We start from the raw sequence: 23,350 nt of genomic DNA, 5'->3' as shown, positions 1-23,350 counted from the left end.
CAGCTTTTGTATTCAAGCAGACATGGATATAATACTCCCATGAACTCCTACTGGGAACGCCTGTTGTACCCGGGCCCGCAGGGGTGAGTGGAGACACCCCCGTGGGATGGCGTGGGGCATCGCCGGGGAGACTGCTCTGGGAGCCTGCTGTGTTCCAAGCTGTGACTGTGCCTTCCACCAGCCGTGTGACCACTGGTACCGAACCCTTCTCGGTGGAGCCTCAGGTAGGCCTTTCACAAAGCTCTCCTGAGGACCCGTCACATCACATGCCAGTGACAGATGATGCACAGCCGTGGCTGCAGCACCCAGGCCTCGGTGCGAGGTTTAAAGTGCCACCCCAAGGAGCAGGGGCACCCCTGTCCCGGGGTCAGTGGGGGGGCCGTCCAGCACTTCCTGTTGGTACCTGTTACCACTTTGTAGCCCAGCTCCATCAAGGTCTCAGCCAGAACCCTGCAGTTGGCCACCACCTGGCGCTGGTACACCCGGAATTCCGGAGTCATGGCTTGTTTCAGGGCCACGGCGACCCCTGGCGGGAAGAGAGAAGGGGTCAGGAAGGCAGGAGGGGACCAAGAGACCGACCAGGAGTCCAAGAACACCGCTCGCTTCCACTCAGGCCTCCTTGCTTTTCAGTATCACCAAAGAGGGGGTTCATAGTCCCCCTCCACCAGATGATACGTAGTTTTTTTAATGCTACAATTACCTGGCTGAACCCACAGGCCTCTCCTCTTTGAGGAGGTGCTTTTGAGGTAGCCTTTCTCCAGGCCTGGGAGTCTTGTGCTAATAAGATCACCACAGGAAAGCAGTTCTTAAGCAAAATGGGTTTTACGGTCCTTTGCGAACATGAAAACTCAGCTGCCCCCAAAAGCTTTTGCTCTGATGCCAGATCACGCAGATCCGAAAGATCCAGAGGCCCGGTGAGAGGTGCAGGCCTGTTTGCCTGCACGTCCAGACTCCTCCAGCACCTTGGTCAATCCCAAGGGCTGTTCAAGGGGGCACAGAAGGTGAAGGAGAAGGCAAAAGACGTGTGCCTGAGCGCTGGCGCAGAAGCCTCTAATCGGTGTTGGTGGAAACGACAGGAAGGGGCCCGGAACGCCTGCAGGGTGGGTCATCCCATCACCCAAGAGTTGAAGAGACCACGGACGTGGAGAGGTGTAAAGGGGGAAGGGAAGACACCAGTGGAGACCCACCCCCTCCCTACTCCCAGGGGCCTAAAGCTCTGATCATCACACATTTCCTAAGCTGTCTGTACAGGAGCGGAATGGCTCGATGACAGCCTGCTGGGTGACCGTGCCATCGGACCCAGGCGTTTCCCATGCGGCCTCAAGGCCAGCAGTGCAAGGGTCAGGATGTCAGCGGACAGGCAACGTGCCCTTGCCGGGTTTGGGTGCTAATCGCCCACTCCTTTTGCCGTGCCTTCTTCTCGTTGCTAAATCCCCTCCCGTTTTTTTTAAATTTTTTTTAACGTTTATTTATTTTTGAGACAGAGAGAGACAGAGCATGAACAGGGGAGGGTCAGAAAGAGAGAGGGAGACACAGAATCTGAAACGGGCTCCAGGCTCTGAGCTGTCAGCACAGAGCCCGACGCGGGGCTCGAACTCACGGACCGCGAGATCATGACCGGAGCCGAAATCGGACGCCCAACCGACCAAGCCACCCAGGGGCCCCTCCCCGTTATTTCTTAAAGCGGGCCGCACCCACTGTACAGAAGCTCACCCAACACGGTTCTGCCTACGGGTGGCCGTACGTGTGGAGTGGTCATCGCTCGCTCCCCTTGTCCCTGACTGACACCCGTCGCCAGTTTCCCTTTTCTCGCTCGTTAGCATCTCCTGGACAGAGATGTTCTAGTTTCTCCCCGGTGTGCAAGTCCTGGTACACACTTTTGGTGGACAGGTGAGGTGGGAACTAGGGGCCACGGAAGAGCAAAGTTAGGAGGACCCCTAGCTTGCGTGGGGCTGCCATGGATGAGGGCGCAGCCCCAGGTGCCATCCAAGGGCTCCGGGTGGGGTTTGGTGGCATTTTACCAGCAATGGCGTGGTTGTGGGGACCTCCCTGCAGGCCCGGGAACACGGCAGAGTTGATGAGCGACTCCAGGTTGTACAGCATCTCTTTGCCGGTCTTGGGATCCACGCTGCGCACTCCTGGATGAAGAAAAACAACACAATGGGAACGTGAGACGGGCTGTCCCCTCTGTCTTCTCCCGACCCGGACTCAAACCCAGAGTGCGCTAAGCACAAGCCTGGCCTCGAGTGCTGGATGGTACAGAGCAGAGGGGCCCCTTGCTTCCGGAGCGGGGGCAGACCACCCTCTGTACATGAAATCAAAGGACAGAAATTTCCCTCCACAAAGGGGCGCCAGGCTGGCTCAGCCAGTACAGCATACGGCTCTTGATCTAAGGGTCCTGAGTTCAAGCCCCATGTTGGGCGTGGAGCTTACTTACTTAAAAAAAAAGAAAAAAAGAACTGTTAAGGATAGAACGCCCATCATTCCTCTGGCATCTGGGTGACTCAGTCGGTTAAGTGTCTGACTTAGCTCAAGTCACGATCTCACAGCTCATGAGTTCTAGCCCCGCGTCCGTCTCTGTGCTGACAGCTCAGAGCCTGGAGCCTGCTTCTGAGTCTGTGTCTCCCTCTTTCTCTGCCCCTCCCCGGCTCGTACTGTTTCTCAGTCTCTCAAAAATAAACATTAAAAAAAATACAATTAAAAAAAAAAAAAAGGAAATTTCCCTACACTGAGATCGTAATGAAGAATGTGCCTTGGGCGTATTTCCTCAAGTGTCCAAGAGAGCAGTCTTCCGAGACGACTATGTTGAAGGACAGAAGACTCGTTTATATAATGATATATATTATATGATAATGGCTCTAATGAAGAATAGAATTCCTTTCTGAAACAAAGTTAATCATCAGTTGTAGGAACTACTGTCTCTACAGAGCTGCTTGTGAGCCAGGAACCGTGCGAGGCACTTTACATTAAGGTTAATTCATGGGCTCCTCCCAAAGGTAGTCTGAAGGGACGGGTGCTATTATTAGGATCCCCTCTCTGGAGGTGAGGAAACGAGGCACAGAGAGGCCGCACAAGTAGCCCGGGATCACAGAGGGCATCTGTGGCAGATTCAGGAGTTGCTCAAGGTGCAGCAAATCACATCAGTGCTCAGTGGGAAGAAAGGAACAGTTTCTAGGCAGGTGGGATTGGCCACCTGCCTTGAACCGTGGGTACAACCGAAGAAGGTCCTGAGACAGCAGGACCTGAGAACGCTAGCGGGCATATGGGTGTGTCCAGTCCTGGCCAGGGGGCTAGGCAAGGAGGCCGCAGGGGAGAGAGACCCAGTCACCCAGGGGCTGGTTTCTCTGCAGGTGCGTGAGGATCCGGTCTCATCATGGGCCAGATGATCTGATCACAGATCTGGTTTTCCCAAGCGCGGGGATCGCCAAATAAAAGGAGTGCTTACATGTGGGTTGGAGGCAGTCAACAGAAATTCCTCACTAAAAGGACTAAAGTGGTAACTATGGTTTATACATCAGTGTCTCGCGCTTTGATTACTGTGAGTCCTTCTCTGGGATAGGCGTCCTGGACCACAGCGAGGTCACCAGAATAACGCTGCACCACGAGGCCTTCTGGTAGCCCCTGGCCAGCCTCGCACATCTTGTTTTTGCTATGGTGCCTGCCCCTTGTGGGCAAGACTAGTCGACCCACGGCATAATACCTTTTCTCCTTTTCCAGGACCCAGATGCCCAAGGAACGAAGCAAGAGCCGTGCTCAGGGCTTCTTTCCAGATCTTTTCTGCAGACTGATCGCCCCCTCCTTAAGTAGTTTTGTTTGTTTGTTTAAGTTGATTTATTTTGAGAGAGAGAGAGGTGGGGACAGACAGGAAGAGAAAGGGGGAGAGAGAGAATCCCAAGCAGGCTCTATGTGGTTAGCGCAGAGCCCAACGTGGGTGGGGCTCGATCTCACAAACTGTGGGATCGTGACCCAAGCTGGAACCAAGAGTCAGACGCTTGACCGACTGAGCCACCCAGGCGCCCCCTAACTAGCTCTTTAAGGGACCCTTCAAGGGACCCTGGGTTTTCCTAGCTTCCTGAACCGAGCGTGCACCCCAGAGGAGAAAGGCCAACGCCAGCAGCCCGCCAGTACCCCACGCCCCGGAGCACACCTCTCCTGTAGAAGATCATGCCGGCGCGGCAGCCTCGCAGGGTTTTGTGGGTGGTGGTGGACACCACGTGGCAGTGCTCAAAGGGGGAAGGCACCACACCGGCAGCCACCAGCCCGCTGATGTGCGCCATGTCGGCCATGAGATAGGCCCCGTTGTCGTCTGCGATCCTCCTCAGTCGAGCGTAATCCAGGTTTCGGGAGTAGCAGCTGGTCCCTGAGACGGCAAAGGTGACAAAGTCGAGTCAGATACCCACGGCCAGCTGAGAGTCTCCTGGAGCGCAAGCCTGCACACGGGCCTCGCGATGGGCATATTCAAAAGCTTAGAGATTTCTTCCTCCAAAACCCCCAAGAACGGAAATGAAAAACACCCTCAAAAAACATCCTTGTGGGGGTGCCTGGGTGGCCACATCGGTTAAGAATCTGACTCCGGCCCAGGTCACGATCTCACAGTCCGTGGGTTCGAGCCCCGCGTCTGTCTCGGTGCTGACAGCTCCGAGCCTGGAGCCTGTTTCAGATTCTGTGTCTCCCTCTCTCTCTGCCCCTCCCCTGCTCACACTCTGTCTCAAAAATAAATAAACATTAACAAAAAAATAAAAACAAAAACAAAAAACATCCTTATGTGCCGAAGGCAACCATTCTGACCTGCCTCTTCAGGTCACGTGCCTCTTCACGGTGGTTGGGGTGGCCCCTAACTATTATTATTTCCTCCATCAGTTAGTCAGGGATCCACATTTCTAACGTTTTTATTTATTTAAGTAACGTCTACAACCCAACACGGGGCATGAACTCACGACCCTGAGATCATGAGCCACGTACTCTAACTGAGCTAGGCAAGTGCTCCAGGAGTTAACATTTCTGGATGCTTCTCTGACAACAGCCTTAGATCTTTTGCCACCTAGTACTAAAGGTGGCAAAACAGATATTTGTCCCGAAAGAAGAGAATATACTTAGACCCAAGAAGCCCGGCTATTCGAGGCAGAGACAGCGAGCTGGGGAACATCGCATCTTCATTTTGTAATAGGCAAGGGGGCTGCTACGAATACGGTGCCTTTACCCCCCAGCTCATCACCTGCAATAATCAGCTTCGGGTGGAAGAGGCGGGCATTTTCCTCCAGTTGGTCATAGTTGATGTAGCCAGTGTCTGGGTTCACCTGTGGAATGTCACGGAGACAGCAGGCTCGGGCTGCGTCCACCACACCGCGCCTGTCCTCCCACCGGGACTCGTGCCAACTATCAAGGGTAAGATGACTTCCTCCACCTGCCCAAAGCTGTTCGCTCCACTCCACCATGGACACAGGAAAGACGTCCCAGAGCGTGACTTGAGGGCAAGGTGGGGTACCGGTGTATGTGGCCTGTGCACGTGGCGTGGACAACCAGGTATCGCCTATGGAGGCAGGATGCCCTGAGGGGTCCCGAGAGGAAAAGTGAGCCCCCGCCTCGGGGTTCTTCCGGGAAAGAGAAGGAACCAAAACGCCACTGCAGAGTGAAACAGGAGCCACAAACATGCACCGCACAGGGCAGGTGCTAAGACACTGTTACCTTCGGGAATGAGACGAGATGCTGCTAACACCTCTTCTAGTCCCAGGTACACAGAGGCAAGAGGAAGAAATAAGGACACAAGGATTAGGAGACGTACAAAGCTGACATTACTCACAGACATGATGACCGCCTATCTGGGAGATCCAAGCCTCTAGGGGAAAGCTATTAGAATTAGTAATTGAGGGGCGCCTGGGTGGCGCAGTCGGTTAAGCTTCCGACTTCAGCCAGGTCACGATCTCGCGGTCCGTGAGTTTGAGCCCCGCGTCAGGCTCTGGGCTGATGGCTCAGAACCTGGAGCCTGTTTCCGATTCTGTGTCTCCCTCTCTCTCTGCCCCTCCCCCGTTCATGCTCTGTCTCTCTCTGTCCCAAAAATAAATAAACGTTGAAAAAAAAAATTAAAAAAAAAAAAGAATTAGTAATTGAATTTCGCAAGGTCACTGGATGTGGGGTCAAAAACCAGTTCTATTCGTCCAAATAAGCAGCAAAACATCGGAAAGGAAATTTTAATAAGAATAATATTATATTAAGGGCGCCTGGGTGGCTCAGTCGGTTAAGCGTCCGACTTCAGCTCAGATCATGATCTCGCAGTCTGTGAGTTCGAATCCCGCATCGGGCTCTGTGCTGACAGCTCGGAGCCTGGAGCCTGGAGCCTGCTTTGGATTCTGTGTCTCCTTCTCTCTGCCCCTCCCCTGTTCATGCTCTGTCTCTCAAAATTAAGTAAATGTAAAAAAAAAAAAATTTTTTTTTAAATAATATCACACTAGTTTCAAAACCCATAAAACATCTAGCAAAAGGTATACCAGACCTCCATGCAAAACGTTACCGAAAGAAATTTTAAAACACAAAAAATTACACTGATTAAGGCAGCACGAGCTTGTGGAAGGACAGTGTAACAGAACAGAAGAAGGCCAGAAACAGAAGCCCTGTGACAGGGGGTCAATCCGATCCATGACAACAGCAACATTGCGGGGAAAGAATGGTCTTCCGGTAAGCGGCGCTAGGTCAGCCGGAAAAAAGAGTGTTATCTGACCCCCACCCTACGGTCCCCCACAGAAATCGATTTGAGATAAACCATGGACCCATCTGGATGTGAAACATAAAACTTTTTTTTTATATTTATTTTTGAGAGCAAGTCGGAGAGGGGCGGAGAGAGGGGGGCAGAGGATCCAAAACGGGCTCTGTGCCGACAGCAGGGAGCCCGATGTGGAGCTCGAACTCACGGACGGGATGGCGAGATCGAGACCCGAATCGAAGTCGGTTGCTCAACCGACTGAGCCACCCGGGCGCCCTGCTTGGCGACACAGTTCTTAGTAAATTCGGTGTCTTAAAGTTGTGTTACGTCATTTGTGCCAAGGGGAAAGTACAAGTCAAAAGGAAAGATTTTAGGGGAGGGGGCATGGGAGCTCTCTGGGGAGGAGGTGGTAAGAGAAGCCTTGGGTTCTGCACCCCTACCCCGTGGGGGGAGAGACTCGGGGATGGCGGCCGCCCTTTCCAAAGGAAAAGAGCGCTTCCAATTCCAACAGGATTACAGCAAGTTGTGTGCAGCTGAGACATCCTCTGGACAGGCGGGCTGAAGGTTTTGTTTCAAATGGAATGAACCGGTTCTATCTGTCACCTGAACTTGGCAAAGAAACTGTTACCTTGATGAAAATCAACAGCCAACCCACAGTTTAAAAAAAAAAAGGACATAGGGGCGCCTGGGTGGCGCAGTCGGTTAGGCGTCCGACTTCAGCCAGGTCACGATCTCGCGGTCCGTGAGTTCGAGCCCCGCGTCGGGCTCTGGGCTGATGGCTCGGAGCCTGGAGCCTGTTTCCGATTCTGTGTCTCCCTCTCTCTCTGCCCCTTCCCCGTTCATGCTCTGTCTCTCTCTGTCCCAAAAATAAATAAAAACGTTGAAAAAAAAATTTAAAAAAAAAAAAAAAGGACATAATCCTAAAAAAAATTTTTAAAGAGAATTACCCCCCCAAAGTGTGTTGCTATTCTCCCTTCCACGTTTTCCTCTTTGAACTTGCAGGATTTTTTAACAAGGTTTTTCTCTTTTTTTTAAGTGTTTATTTTTGAGACAGAGAGAGAGAGAATCCCAAACTACCAAAACACAGCTTGATGTGGGACCAGATGCTTAACTGACTGAGCCACCCAGGCACCCTAGAACATTTTTCTTTTTAATTTTTTTAATGTTTATTCATTTTTTGAGACACAGAGCATAAGTGGGGGGAGGGGGAGAGAGAGAGAGGAGACACAGAGAGGGGCTCAAACTTATGAACCGCGAGATCATGACCTGAGCCAAAGTTGGACATTTAACGACTGAGCCACCCAGGTGCTCCAGGTTTTCCTCTTTTTTTAAAAACCCTAATCATTCCAACTCTTCAGCTCGGGTCATGATCTCACAGTTCGTGGCTTCGTGCCGTACACTGGACTCTGTGCTGACAATGAGGAGCCTGCTTGGGATTCATTCATTCACTCATTCTCTCTCTCTCTCTCTCTCTCTCCCCCTTTCTCTCTGCCCTTCCCACGTCTGCACCCTCTTCCTTTCAAAATAAATAAATAGACTTAAAAAAAACCAAAAAACCCTAAACATTCGACAATAAAACAGCTCCAGGGAGAATTCACAGGCATTTGTAAGAAACTTCTGAGGGGCCAGAGAGGTGCAAAGGGACAGGAAGGAAGCTTAGGACGTTTGGAGAGGGGAATGGTCACAGAGGAGAGAGGAGGTGACAGAAGGTTCAAGGTGCCGTTTCCCCCTGGAGAGATGAAATGCCTGGGCCCGTGTGAGGCGGCTGCCAGAGGGTGAGAGAGAGCCCCAGGGTGAGGGAGAGAGCCCCATGGCGAGGGCAGGGCTGGGAAAGGCTGGGCAGGGAGGCAGCCTGGTGGGCAGGGGAGGGGCGTGGCAGCTGCTGCTGGAGCCCAGTCAGCTCTGTGTCCTCCACCCTGCACAGGGCCGGTGCCCACAGCTGGCCAGGCTCCTAGGCCCCTCCTCTCTACACCCCTGCAGGCCCACCAACCAGGGGAGCCTCTACCCTCCACCCACAGAGGGGGCTACAGCCTGCACGGTGTGTGTCAAAGATGCGGAGACGGGGGTGCTGAGCCCGCTAACACCCAGAAGAGCCTCTTGGGTAATGGAGGACATTACGCTAAAGAGTCAGGCTGCCTAAGGCCGCATATGAGACCAGAACACCAGCCCGGGGTTCCGCTCCGCCGCCGCTCTTTCCGTAGGGAGAGAAACTGTAGAAACTGGCTTTTGAGTTCCATGTGCAAAGGCGGAGCACTGTCTTCCTCCTGTCACGTTTCAAAATCCACCTTCAAGGGGTTGTCCACTGTTGGCCAATGAGGACACCCCTGGTGCGAAACACCTCAGCTTTCCATGAAAACAAGCAGACCGTCACCTGCACCCCAAAAGCACCCGTGCGACGGCTAGGACTGAGCCAAAGGCTAACACACGGCGAACAGTCAAGGGCAAGCAACAGAGACCGCGAAACGCCAAGATGAAACACTGGCTTGACTTCCACGCATCTGACACTCAGCCGAGCATAACGAGGCACCACGACCTTCGCTCGCCGTGGGACACGTGAACCCGCCTGGAGCGGCCCGCTGGGCAGGGGACGCCACGAGGAATTGGCTCCAGGACAGGAGGAAGAGTCACCACGTGCACACAGATCACCCCACAGGCACGCGTGCTGGTTACTGCTTTCCTCCCCATCACCGACCGTGAGCCCACGAGCGTGCCATGCACCGTTCGACCAAACCATTTATAATGACAAGGGCCCCCCTCGAATACACACCAGTCCCATGCGGGGCACGTGGCTCGTGCAGGCTGTGGCTAGCTGACAGGTGTGTGAGGGGCGGCAGAGTGCACAGGCCCCCTGTTCCAGGATAGCCACCGTCCTGGGCTGGGGCGCGGGGGGCTGCTGCCCCGGGAGTTCCGAGCAGGGCTGTCCCCGGGGGCCCTGGCTGCAGCTGGACCTTCTCTTCAGCCGCCTCCCTGACCTGTGTCCCTGTGCTTCAGCTGCCCCCTGAATGCCTGAGGAGTCGCTGGGGCTGTGGGGGCGGGGAGGGGGGTGACAGCAAAAGGTGGGGACTTCCTTTAGCGCCTGACGAACAGACTACCTGTTCCTACAGGTGCAGCCAAACACTGGAGGCTTTCTGAGCCAAAGGACAGCAGAGCTAATGGAGAGAGACCCCCCTCTTACCTTATAGGGCATAGATTCAAAAAAGATGGACGTAGCAGAGATTTTCTTCTTGTCTGTCATGAACCCGTGGGTCAGGTGGCCCCCGTCGGGCAGGTCCAGGCCCATGATGCGCCCGTGGGGTTCCACCAGCGCGGTGTACACAGCGAAGTTTGCCGGGGAGCCTGGAACACGAGACCAGACGCGGTATGGTGACTTCTGCCCACGAGGCCCCAAGCAGGACCCCAGAGCTTGGCCACCAGGCAGGCCATCAACCAGGAGTGGACAGAACAGGCCTGGCCACCAGTGTGCACCCCCCACAGCGCCACGGAGGGTCCCCTGCAGCAAACGCCCCGAGAATAAGGGACAGGTGTTCAGGAAGGGTGAGTCAGGTGGACGCCAAGGTTGAGGGAGAGAGAGAGATGCGCCGACCCGGGAGGGCTTATCCTGTTTTTTTACTTGTTTGTGGGCAGAGTCCTTGTTAAGACTCCTTTGGGTGAAAGGCGGCCCTGGGAGACTGGCAGGCAGGGGTCTGCCCAGGCAATTACCTGAGTAGGGCTGGACATTGACCCCCCAGCATTGGGGGTCCAGATCATAGACCTGTAGCGCCCGCTTCTGACAGAGGATCTCCAGCTCATCGATGAACTCGGTCCCGCCATAATACCTGCGGGAGAAAGCAGACTTAGGCCCCCCTCCGGCCCCCAACCTCTGTGCACAGTACAGAGGCCAAAGACGCTTCAGGCTGGGACAGAAGAATAAAAGCAGAGAAGCAGTAAGAGCACGTACCCCGAGCCCCCATACCACTCATCGCCTCTCTGTGCCAAGCTGGCTGTGTGACTGAGCAAGCATCACCTCATCTAGAAGGAAATTCCTTGGTTTTTTTTTGATGTTTATTTATTTTTGAGAGTGGGGGAGGGGCAGAGAGAGGGAGACAGAGGACCCAGAGTGGAGTCTGCACCGATAGCAGAGAGCCCAAGGCGGGGCTCGAACTCACGAACTGCGAGACAGTGACCTGAACCGAAGTCGGATGCTCAATCCAGGTGCCCCTAGAAGGAAATTCTGACGCAGGCTACGTGGATGAATCTTGAGGACATTACCCTTATGCTAAGTGAAATAAGCCAGTTACAACTGTATGCTTTCCCTTATAGAAGGTTCCAAGAGGAGTCAGCGTCCTAGCGACAGAAATGTGGAAAGGGGGTTTCTAAGGGCTGGGGGGGGGGAGGGGGGTGTGGAATATTTTTTGTTTTTGCAGTTCTAATAAAATTATACTTGTTTCATAATTACATATGAAAATTTACCACATATTTTTTATCTGTATATTAATCATAATAACTCAGTAGACCATTTGTAACACCTCTACCTGACAGTCACAGAAACCTTAAAAATTTTTAATATGTATACTAATTTCATCACAGTAAAGGACATATAACAGAATTTAAATCTGAACCATTTTTAAGCACACAGTTTACTGGTGTTTAAGTACTTCACACGGCTAGGTATATTCCCGTTCTGTGTAACAGATCTCTAGAACTTTCTCATCTTGCAAAACTGAAACTCTATACCCAACGAGCAGCAACGCCCCTCCCCCCTCCCCCGCAGCTGCTAGTAACCATCATTCCCTTTTCTCTGTGATCTTGACAACTCTGGATACCTCACAGTGGCAGCATGTAGTATCTATATTTTTATTTTTTAGACAGAGAGGGAGAGCATGCAAGCAAGTGGGGGTGGGGGGGGTGGGGCACAGGGGCAGAGAGAGAGAGAATCTCAAGCAGGCTTCACACTCAGTGCAGAGCCAGATGCAGGGCTGGATCCCACGACGCTGAGATCACGACCTGAGCTCAAATCAAGAGTTGGATACTCCACTGACTGAGCCACGCAGGTGGCCCATGTATCTGTATATATATTTTTTTAACATTTATTTTTGAGACAGAAAGAGAGACCATGAACACGGGAGGGTCAGAGAAAGAGGGAGACACAGAATCTGAAACAGGCTCCAGGCTCTGAGCTGTCAGCACAGAGCCCGACACGGGGCTCGAACCCACGGACCGCGAGCTCATGACCTGAGCCGAAGTCGGCTGCTTAACCGACTGAGCCACCCAGGTGCCCCGCATGTATCTGTATTTTTAAGACTTTCATTTAGCACGATGTTCTCCTGGTTCATCTTTGTTGTCACATATGAGAGCATTTTCTTCTTCTTTAAGGCTGAAGAGGACATTTTATTATATGGATATGCCACATTTTGCTTATCCATTCATCCATAAGCTGACACTTGGGATGCTCCCCCCTCTTGGCTATTGTGAATGATGCTGTGATGAACAAGTCTTGAAACAGAAAGGGGCTTTGCTGAATAATCTGGAAGGTCCCTTCCAGCCCCACATTCTCTGCTTTGTCACCAAAGAAGGGTGTGGTCTCCCCAAGCTTGAGGGACAGCAGGCCATGCTTGGGGAAGCATTGAGGACCTTCAGGAATGTCAGGGCTGCAAAGGGACTTGGCAATTAACCATCTTCCAGGGGAGCAGCCATGAGGATGGCGTTCAAGGTCATGGTGAGGCTCCGGCGCCCCTCCTGCCTTGCCTCAGACAGATGAGCCACACGCATCCCAGATCTGGAGCGTGCAAACCTCATTGTGCCCTTTACCACGGGCCTTGGTGCAGCCTCCTTCACCTACCCAAGTCCATCTCCTGATCTGGAGGGGGGGTGAGAGTGCGGACTTTGCAGTCAGGCTGCAGGAAACACGAACACGCACGTGGCCGTGCTCAGCCCAATGCCTAGAACACAGCACTGCATTTCACCCTCAGTTACGAGGCAACTGCTATCTTACTAACCGCCGAGAATTTTCAATTAAACGATGGCTTGCCATCAATCAGTTTCATCCTAGTTTCAGAGATGTGAAAATGTGAAAAAGTGAGTGCTCAGGGTTGATGAAACCCAGCAAGTACTCTGGTTAACGTCAGAGCTGTTCCCAGATGCTGTCCCCAGCTCCGCATGGAAATTCAGCTCTCGGGGCAGGGGATTCAGAAGCCTGATCTGGGCCTGGGATCTAAGCTGTGTTCTTCATGTTGTTCTGTCTAATCTCCCGTTTGGTCTTTCCGCATCTAGCGGCCCCACCCTGAGTCACCTCGATGGCATAAACTCAAGTGTGGTCAAAAAGGGGTTATTGAGGGGCACCTGGGTGGCTCAGTCAGTTCAGCACCTGACTCTTGGTTTCGGCTCAGGTCATGATCTCACGGTTTGTGGTTTCGAGCCCCATGTTGGGCTCTGTGCTAACAGCACAGAGCCTGCTTGGAACTCTCCGTCTCCCTCTCTCTCTCCGTCTCTCCCTTGCTCATGTGGTGAGCTCTCTCTCTCTCACACAAAATAAATAAACTTTAAAAAAGCCAAAAATGAATATAACTTCCTGTGGTTCTCAGATCACAGCGCAGGTAAACCCAACATTCCATGCAGCGACGACAGGTTGAGTTGTCACTTCCAGGTCACTCCCGGTACAGATTTAATTACTCACAGAGCAGCAACCTTCCACAGTGCCACTCAGGGCACTGACCTTTTTTTCTAGAGGCTCGACAGTGGCCCAGCAGCTCCAGACTCCTTATGGACTGGCCTGTTATTCTAGAAAGCCCCCACAGGGACTGGTAAAGGACCCTGAGTATAGCTAGCTGTCCTAAGAATATCAGCACTAGAACATGCTGGGAATCGCAAACAAGTTACGACAGGACCAGTGCGGAATAGAAATCCCCACAGTTGAGTGCTTTGCTGTTTTCTGACATGTCCACATTGTTTGGACTCTGTTCGGACTCAGGAGCCCACGTCACTGTGTCAGAAGCAGGCCTTCGGTGACATTCACATACCTCTGCCCTGGGTACCCTTCAGAGTACTTGTTATTTAAGCAAGAGCCCAGAGCCTCCAGAACTGCTCGGCTGGCGAAATTCTCTGAGGCGATCAGCTCCAGCCCAACCCTCTGCCGGTTACTCTCCTTCTTGATGATGTCGTAAACCTGAGGAGATCAGAAGAGACAGTGAAAGTCTGGACATTTCAGGTTAGCATTTTGCTCTGATCAAAGCAATAGCCTATTAACGCGAAGACGCACTATTAAAGATTCGCATTTTACCCCCGAAAGTGGACCATAAACCCTAACAACTCGACTGAGGAGACTCCCATAGAACTTAAAGAATAGAGAGATCTTCCTCAGATTGTAGCGTTCAGGAAGGAATTACTAGAAGACAATGGATGAAGGGAAACAAAATTGAGAGAAAATGATCTTTTTTTTTTTTTTTTAAATAACTTTTTAAATGTTTATTTATTTTTGAGAAAGAGACAGCGTGCAAGCCGGGGAGGGGCAGAGAGAGAGGGAGACCCAGAATCGGAAGCAGGCTCCAGGCTCCGAGCTGTCAGTCCAGAGCCCGACGCGGGGCTCGAACTCACGGACCTCGAGATCACGACCTGAGCAGGAGTCGGACGCTTAACCGACTGAGCCACCCAGGCGCCCCAGAAAATGATCTTTAAAATAAGTATCCCGGGGCACCTGGGGGGCTCAGTTGGTTAAGTGGCTGACTCTGGCTCAGGTCTTGATCTCGTGGTTCATGAGTTCAAGCCCCGCCTCGGGCTCTGCACCAAGAGTGTGAAGCCCACTTGAGATTCTCTCTCTCTCCTTCTATCTCTCTGTCCCTCCCCCAGTTGCGTGCGTGTGCTCTCTCTCTCTCTCAAAATACATAAATAAAACGTAAAAAAAAAATAAGTCTCCCACCTTAAAAATCAATAAATAAGTACCCCACCGATTTTTAATTTTACACTATCTCATTATTTTTATCCCTATGTTTCACCAAGTTTCTCCCTCCCTGAACTATAGTCCTTGCTCTCCTTCCTTAAAATAAAAGTTGCTTTGGTAAACCCACATGGACAGAAAGGAGACCACTGGTGGCCGAGGGTTGGGGAGTTTGGGGGGAGGGGGCACGGGGGTGACTGCTCATGGGGTCGAGGTTTCTCTTTGGGGGGATAAAAGTGGTCTAAAATTGGCTGCGAACCAATTGACCACTGACGTGTGTGCTTTCACTGGGTGACTTGTATGGGAAGTGAATGATCTCTTGAGTATAAAGCTGTTAAAAAAAACACGCACACAAAAGATGCTTCTCGGTGTCTCCTCCTCTGGCCTGGAAGGAAAGGGCCAAATCTCAATGACCCCTCCCAGGCCCCTTTCCTCCAGGGCAGCCAGCACAGTGCTCTGCACTCTGCAGAAACTCAGAAATCTCCAAATTTACCCACAGGGGAGGACTCTTAGCCACTTTCTCAGCCACTGCCTCTAAATCTAGCATTCTTCTACTAATGGCAAAGCTGTCCCGAATAAGGTTTCTTTATTTAGGGGTAGAGCTGGAGAATTAAACAAGAGCCTCTGCTTATTTGTTTAAACAAGTTTAAAGGTTTATTTATTTAAGTCATCTCTACCCTCAACACGGGGCTTGAACTCATGACCCCGAGATCAAGAGTCGCATGCTCTTCCTGCTGAGCCAGCCCGGTGCCCACCTCCGCTTTCAGAGCATCAGTGAAGACATCTCACCTCGGTGTCGCAGTCTTTGAGGGGCTGTGCCAGCATCTTCTCATGCGAGGACCACAGGTCAGCATCCTTGTGAGCCCCGTTGACTTGAGTTGTCATTGCACCGGTTCAAGGTTGCCTAAAAATGGAAACGCTGCCGGCATTAAACTCAGTCAAGGCTCACGGCAACCTGTGGGTTCTCCCGAGTTGCCGATGTCCTGACATCTCTATGGCCTTTCCCTCAGAACTGCTTGGCAAACATGAAGACGACATCCTATTGCAAAACCACTGTGCGGTTCCTTTCTGAACTGTGGACATCAGCTTCTTAGCCCGTGAGCAGAGAGAACTCCCCGCCCTCCCGGATGAGGCCTGATCCAGCCTAGAGAGAGTCCAGGACCCTCTTCAAAACTAAACTTTTCCTGGTTACAGGGTATCTCCCCACCTAAAGTAGGTGCCTCGAAGGCAAGAAGGGTTAACCTTTTTTTTTTTTTTAATTCTCCACCCAGAACTCAGCACAGCCATACAAGAAGGAAGATTTGCCAAATGCCTGAACAAATGAATTGCTGACTTTGGGGTTTTTCTTCCCATTTTTCAAGTAATGAAAATGAGGCTTAGAAAAGGATTTCAGCCCAGGGCTACACAGCAGGTTGGCCATGAAGGACGGACTCAAAACCCCCAAACATACATTCTAAGTACCCCACAGAGTTCCTACAGCAGCTATGAGTTGAGGCACATGCTTGCTTAAATATAAACCCTCCTGTAAAAACTACAGGTCATATTTGCACGTCTGAAAAATCAGCAGAAAAATGGCATCCCATTAAAATATAGATGACCAGGGGGCACCTGGGTGGCTCAGTCAGTTAAGCGTCTGACTTTTGCTTTCAGCTAAGGTCATGATGTCACGGTTTGTGAGTTTGAGTCCTGCAATGGGTTCTGTGCTGACAGTGCGGAGCCTGCTTGGGATTCTCTCTCCTTCTCTCTCTACCCTTCCCTCACGTATACTCTCTCTCTCTGAAAGATAAATAAATAGGGGCGCCTGGGTGGCTCAGTCGGTTAAGTGTCTGACCTCAACTCAGGCCATGATCTCGCGGTCCACGAGTTCGAGCCCCACGTCGGCTCGGTGCTGACAGCTCAGAGCCTGGGACCTGCTTTGGATTCTGTGTCTCCCTCTCTCTCTCTCTCTCTCCCTCCCTCCCCCACTCACACTCAGTCTCTCTCAAAAATAAACATTAAAAAAAAGTTAAAAAAAAATAAACTTAAAAAATATATATATATATATGAATGACTGGAAAATCTAAGTTTCTTAACCTATGTTTCTGCAAAGAACGAGAATTTGTGAGCAGTAGGATATCCTCCAGTATTAAAGTGTAAATATTCACAGGAACTAAGCTCCCTTAATCAATAGTTGGCGGCTTTTCAGCACTCTGCCATTCATTTGGTAAGTTTTGATTTCAGTTCATTCATTTGCCAAGTATTTCTCGAGGACCTTCCCTGTGGCAACCACAGCGTTGGTACTGGGCCTGCCTCCGTGGGGCTCCCCTTGTGGGGAAGCCCAGCAGCGGACAAGACGGGTGCAGCTGGATAGAACAAGGAAAATGGCACGGAGGACAAGGCTGACCGCTGGGTCAGGGACCTATTGGTGGAGATAAATCTAGAGGACGTCTAGATGGGGAAAGCCAGTCAGGAGGAGACAGGCCGTTTCCTGAGAGTACTGTGAAATAATAAGAAATAGATAATTAATCTCTGCTCCTAAAACCCTTGTGATGGGGGGCGGGGCGGTGGATGAGTGCCTTTGTCCTACTTAGGTGACTCTGGGTGGGCTCCTGACGGGTCACCAGAAAGACCAAGCCATGAGCAGAAGCTTGGAATTTTCCATCCCACTCCCCATTCTCCAGAGAGGGGAGAGTTGCTAGAAAGTGAGCTAGTAATTGATCAGGCAGAGGTGAGGAAGCCTCGGTGCAAATTCCAAAAGTATGGGGCCCAAGGAGCTTCCACGCTGGTGAACACATCCACGTACCCGGAGGATGGTGCACCCCCAACTCTAGGGGGACAGAAGTTCTTGCACTTGGGACCTTCCTAGACCTTACCCTAAGTATCTCTTCATCTGGCTGTTTATCTGTTTCCTGCCTTTATGGTGTTTTTTATTATAGAATGAACTGGTAAAGGTAAGCAAATGTTTCCGAGTTTTGTGAGCTTAGCAAATGACTGAATCCAAGGAGGGTGGTTCACAGGAACCTCCAATGTGTAGCCAAGTCATACAGAGGTTGTGGGTAACCTGGAGACCTTCTACATCTGTGATTGGGGGGCAGTCTTCTGGGACTGAGCCCTTAACCTGTGGGGTCTGCACTAACTCCAATTAGCATCAGAATTGAATTGAACTGTAGGACCCCCCCCCCCCCCCCGGCGGTGTCACAGAATTGCTGATGTGTGGAAAACCCATGCATCTGGTGTCAGGAGGGTGGTAGCAGGGGGAGAGGGAAGGGGGCATGTAGCAGAAGAGTGTAGTTTTCCTATGCAAGCTCACACACGCTCTCATTTGCTAGACAAACATTCCCGCTAAATAAAACAGTAGTCCCAAATCACAGGGATCATCCCTAACCTCCGGTAGAGCCAGCAAGAAGAAACTACCAGTAATTGTTAACCAGGAAATTCCTAACTGGGCTTTCAAATCAGTCATTATTTTAACCCAAGCACCAGGGGATTAGAAATAAGCCACGTGAAGGGATGGTTTAGGGCACCGTGTCCAGGGAGGGCTTCTCCGTGCTGATCCCCGCACTCAAGCACGGCCAGCAACCCAAGACCCTCTGCATCGGGTCAACACACACGCCCTTGGCAGGTGGTAAACCCACCAAAAACAGCACAAGAGTCAAAATAGGCCCTCTGGTTCTAGAATCTGTAAGAGAAAAGCTTCTTTTACATATTGACTACTCAAGGTTAAAAAGGACTCGAAGGTGGCAGGCAAGCAACACAGAGAAACTATTGCTCAACCGCCAAATAACTAAAGTCCATTTGGGGCCCCCCTCCTCCGAGGCAGGTCAGATCTACCATCATTCTGGGAAAGGAGTTCAGGTCCATTGTGCTCAGGACAAAGAACAAAAAGTCCCCACCTGCATCTCTGCTCTCACTGGCTTCCCTTCAGCAGACCACCTGCAGCCCCGGGCCCTCACTTCAAATCTTTTCCTTACCGGAAGATGCTAATTCCAAGTCAGTTACCTCTGTAGCTGTGGGGGGCGGTGGGGCTGCACGTGTGGCCCCGCCCTCCAGCTGTCACTGCCCACCCACCTGTATCCTATACCACTCAGGATCAAGCCATCCCCCCACATGGGGTACTTAATCCACACCCTTCTTAAACCCATACTCTTGAGTCCAAACTAAGCCTTTTTCTTTTAACCATGAAGAAGTTTGAATGCTTTATTCAAACACAGAGATCAAGATTCTTTGTTTTGTTTCAATTAAATCAATTACACCTACTATAGATCTCATCTGTGGTATCTTTGAAGTCAATTAGACCTACTATGTCCTGGGGCAATCTGAATTACAGTAAGGAAGACAAAGATCTTGAATGTAAATAGCTAATTTATGTGTCAACTTGACCGGGGAGGACCAGATAGTTGATAAAACAAGAAAAAGATTCCTCTTTTAAGAGGCAGAGGGAAGGTCATCCTTTTTAAGCCAATATTATATTTAGAAAAGACACGTATTTTAGAAAAGAGCATATTTTCTTGAGGTTTGGAGGTTGGCTGAAAAATAATATACCTTGAACTTTTTCCGCATTTTTTTAACTGATAAAATATACATAAGATTTACCATTTTAACCATTTTTTAATTAAAATAATTTTTATTAAAAAAAATTTTTTAACGTTTATTTATTTTTGAGACAGAGAGAGAGCATGAACGGGGGAGGGTCAGAGAGAGGGAGGCACAGAATCTGAAACAGGCTCCAGGCTCTGAGTTGTCAGCACAGAGCCTGACGCAGGGCTCAAACTCACGGAAAGCGAGATCATGACCTGAGCTGAAGTCGGCCGCTTAACCGACTGAGCCCCCCAGGCGCCCCTAAAATAATTTTTATTTAAATTTTTTTTTTCTATTTCACCCATCCCCCCCCCCCAGCCACCTCCCCTCTGGCAACCATCAGTTTGTTCTATATTGAAGAGTCTATTAATTTCTCTTTTTTCTTTGTTCAGTTGTTTTGTTTCTTAAAATCCACAAATAAATGAAACCAAAATGGTATTTGTCTTTCTGTGCCATTTTAACCATTTTTTTAAATGTTTATTGGGGTGCCTGGGTGACTCAGTCGGTTAAGCTGCCGACTTGGGCTCAGGTCATGATCTCACTGCTCGTCAATTCGAGCCCCCGCTTGGGCTCCGTGCTGACAGCTCAGAGCCCGGAGCAGGATTCTGTGTCTCCCTCTCTCTCTGCCCCACCTTCTCCCCACCCCGCCCCCATGCTTTCTCTCTAAAAATATATTTTTTAATGTTTATTTATTTTTTTTAAATTTTTTTTCAACGTTTTTATTTATTTTTGGGACAGAGAGAGACAGAGCATGAACGTGGGAGGGGCAGAGAGAGAGGGAGACACAGAATCAGAAACAGGCTCCAGGCTCTGAGCCATCAGCCCAGAGCCTGACGCAGGGCTCGAACTCACGGACCGCGAGATCGTGACCTGGCTGAAGTCGGGACGCTTAACCGACTGCGCCACCCAGGCGCCCCAATGTTTATTTATCTTTGAGAGAGAGAAACTGCGAGTTGGGAGGGTCAGAGAGAGAGGGAGACACAGAATCTGAAGCAGGCTCCAGGCTCTGAGGTGTCAGCACAGGGTGCAACATGGGGCTTGAACCTGTGGGCTGCGAGATCATGACCTGAGTGGAACTCAGATGCTTGACCTACTGAGCCACCCAAGGACCCCTCTAAAAAAATTTATTTTGATGTTTTTTTTTAGAGAGAGAGAGCTTGCAAGAGAGAGCAAGCAAGCAGGGGAGAGGCAGAGAGAGGGAGAGAGAATCCCAAGCAGGCTCCACCTTTAGCACGGAGCCCAACTCGGGGTCATGACTGACGCCAAAATCAACAGTCACACGCAACCGACTGAGCCACCAAAACGCCCCCATTTTAACCACTTTTAAGTGCAATTCAGCGGCATTAAATACACAGACTTTGTTGTGCAACCGCGTCCACCATCCATCTCCAGAACTTTTTCATCATCCCAAACTGCAATTCTGGGTACCCACTGAACACCTCTCCAAGATGGTGGTCACAATTATTCCATTTCTATGAATTTGACTATTTCAATTACCTCGGTAAACGAAACCACACACTTGCCCTTTTCTGTCTGGCTTATTTCACGCAGTGCAAGGTCTTCAAAGTTCACCCATGTTGCGGCACGTGTTGGAATTTGCTTCCCTTTTAAGTCTGGATAATATTCCACCGTATATAGATGCCACACAGTATATAGTTTATCCATTCATCCATCAGTGACACTTGGGTTGCTTCCACCTTTTGGCTACCATAAGTGACGCTGTTATGTGCCATGAACATGAACAAATACCAAGTCCCCGCTTTCAATCCTTTCGAGTCTAGACCCAAAGTGGAATCGCTGGATCATCCGGTTAATTCTATGTTTAGTTCAAAACGAGCTTTTGATATTGAAGAGATCTACCCTACTCCTGTTATTAGCCTGCAATTAGTTCATTCGTTCCTGCAACAAATATTTATAGAGCAACTCCTGTGTCCCAGGCACTGAGCTAGGAACTAAGAATACGCGGGTCAATGAGACAGGGGCCCTGCTCTTATGAGGAGCAGACTAATAAACGTGGAAACAAGAAAAACACAAGATAATCTCAGCTGGTGATGACTGCTGTGAGGACTTAGAACAGACTGTGGAAGGCGCCTGAGCTGAGATCTCAAGTGCGAAGGAGCCAAGCTTATGAGATCTGGGATAAGAACAAACACCTTACCCTCTGAAAGCGTTCCTCCCCTTATCGCCTTTAGTGCAAAAGCCCTAAAATGGTAAGAAATTTGACTTGTGAAGGGCCAGAAATCAGGCCCTTGTGGCTGAAGCTGGGGGAACAAAGGAGGGGCCCAACAGATGAGACTTGAGGACCAAGGGTGAGAGCAGGGACGGGAGAACAGATTCTTCACCTTGACAGTACAAGTTTCAAACTGGGTCCTAGAAATCTGGTCTTAAGCCATTTCCTCAATCCATCTGTGAAATCTGAAAGTAACAACTACAGAAACCCATCTGGGGGAGATCAAGGGTATGTAAGAGCAGGTGGCAGACATCTCACAAGCCAGACCCCTCCAGTTCTCCCACTCCCCACCCACACCCGAGGAAACTGTGCTGAAGGCAGCCTGCCGGGTTCAAATCCTGCTCTCCTCTTCCTAATGCGCAACCCCAGTTACTGACACCTGTGTTTCTCAGTCCCCTCATATAAAACACGGGAGTGAAGACAGTTCTGAACTGGGAGGGAGAGTTAAATGAGCTACAAGACCTACGTAGAGCACGTAGAACAGGCCAGGCACAGAGTAAGTACTGAAACCTACCAGCTACTATGGTTATTAAAGAAACCTGGGGTCCTTAGGGCCATCTTTGTCACCACTCAGGAACCTGGGCTGAGCACCCCTGGAGAACACAGCCCACTGCAGCCGTTACTATCATCAAGTGCTGGATATTTCTGTTGGGGAAATAGCACTCTGCACGCGTAGCACGAGCCTCACCTCAACCCCACGGAAACAGACCTGGTAAGCGAATTTACTTGCCAAGGTCCTCAGCCTCCCCACGCCTACAAATCTTCCCTGGACCTTTGCAAGTGGAACCGGCCAGAAGTCTCCTGAGGGAACTACCCTGCTGAATGCCATCTGGATGTCCCACACACAGATTTCTGTGTTTCCTACTTTATAGAGAAGGAAACCGAGGCTAAGAGAGCTAAGTGGTCTAAAGTCCTACAGAGATAAGAGCCAGAATCTGAACTCGGGTTTACCTTTAGTTCCAAAGCGTGTTCCCAGAACACTGCACACTAAATGAAAGCACAAGCTGCCCACCTCCAGTGTGCGTTCCCTCAAGTAAGAAATTTAAAATGTGATTCCATAAGAACCTGAACTGGTGTTTCCAGTCTAGCAACTGCCTAAAGACACATGTTTGTGCTGGTCTCAGCGGACCAAGGGTCACTTAACTTCCAGGACCATGAAGCACAGGGCACCAGGCCAAGAATCCTACAGTGCAACGTTTGTCTCCTAGAACAGGGGGTGACAGACGGCAGACAACAGGCGCAGCCTCTCCCCCGCGGGGATCTGTTCACACTCCAAAAGCAGAGCAGGCCATATATGCAATGGTTGAACGCACAGCCTTTGAGAGCTTCCGTTTGATTCCAGGCTCTGCCATTTTGCTATCTGCAAGGTCGCGCCTAGGTCGGCTCTTCTCTTCGAGCCTCACCTTCCTCATCTGTAAAATGGGCCACGTGATAGCACTCCACTTGCAGCGCTGTTGAGAGCATACTGTAGCGAGGTGAAGGGCTGCGCTTAAATTTAAAATGCTCTACGAGAAAACTGCTCAGCAGGGAGCGACTCCTCTAACAGCAATAAGCCGTCGCATCTGTGTCAAAGGCCGAGCCCACCAGTGACCAGAGACCGGTCATCCGGGCTCGCCGCCGTCCCACCCCTCATGCCAGGCACTAGTAAAGCGCTCCTCACCTTTTCCGGCTTCTCAGAGCCGCCGGGGGAAGCGGGGCGGAAAGGCGCACACAACAAAGCGCCCCGAGAGCGTTGGGCACACCAAGGTCCTGGCACCCAAAGCCGCCCACCTACCGGAGCGGTGTCCCGCACACCGGCCGGGCGACCCCGAGGCCCCACGCTGCTGCCGCCGCTGCCACTCGGAGACCCGCCGACCCGCGCCCGACAGTGTGCCCGCCACGTGACACCTGCGTGAGAGTCCGGAACCCAGAACTTGGCGCGCCGCGACTCGCACACCAGTCGGTGCCCTCAGCTCCC

The 23,350-nt window shown here is 51.0% G+C and overlaps 1 protein-coding gene across 1 annotated transcript in view; it reads right to left on the bottom strand.

Moving 5' to 3' along the window:
* Positions 1-23,350, bottom strand: part of SHMT1 (serine hydroxymethyltransferase 1) — a 27,199-nt gene extending 3,849 nt beyond the window's left edge. The window contains exons 1-9 of the mRNA XM_043583291.1: positions 23,054-23,350; positions 15,396-15,510; positions 13,693-13,838; positions 10,397-10,512; positions 9,873-10,033; positions 5,216-5,297; positions 4,148-4,360; positions 2,022-2,138; positions 404-526 (exon numbers count right to left, since the gene is read on the bottom strand). Coding sequence (XP_043439226.1) covers positions 404-526; positions 2,022-2,138; positions 4,148-4,360; positions 5,216-5,297; positions 9,873-10,033; positions 10,397-10,512; positions 13,693-13,838; positions 15,396-15,491 — 1,054 coding nt within the window. The 5' untranslated portion in view covers positions 15,492-15,510; positions 23,054-23,350. The remainder of the gene's footprint in view (positions 1-403; positions 527-2,021; positions 2,139-4,147; positions 4,361-5,215; positions 5,298-9,872; positions 10,034-10,396; positions 10,513-13,692; positions 13,839-15,395; positions 15,511-23,053) is intronic.

The sequence above is a fragment of the Prionailurus bengalensis genome, chromosome E1, assembly GCF_016509475.1.
Source record: "Prionailurus bengalensis isolate Pbe53 chromosome E1, Fcat_Pben_1.1_paternal_pri, whole genome shotgun sequence".
Classification (NCBI taxonomy): domain Eukaryota; kingdom Metazoa; phylum Chordata; class Mammalia; order Carnivora; family Felidae; genus Prionailurus; species Prionailurus bengalensis.
Note: the sequence above shows the minus strand (reverse complement) of the source record. Positions and strands in the feature narration are given on the sequence as shown.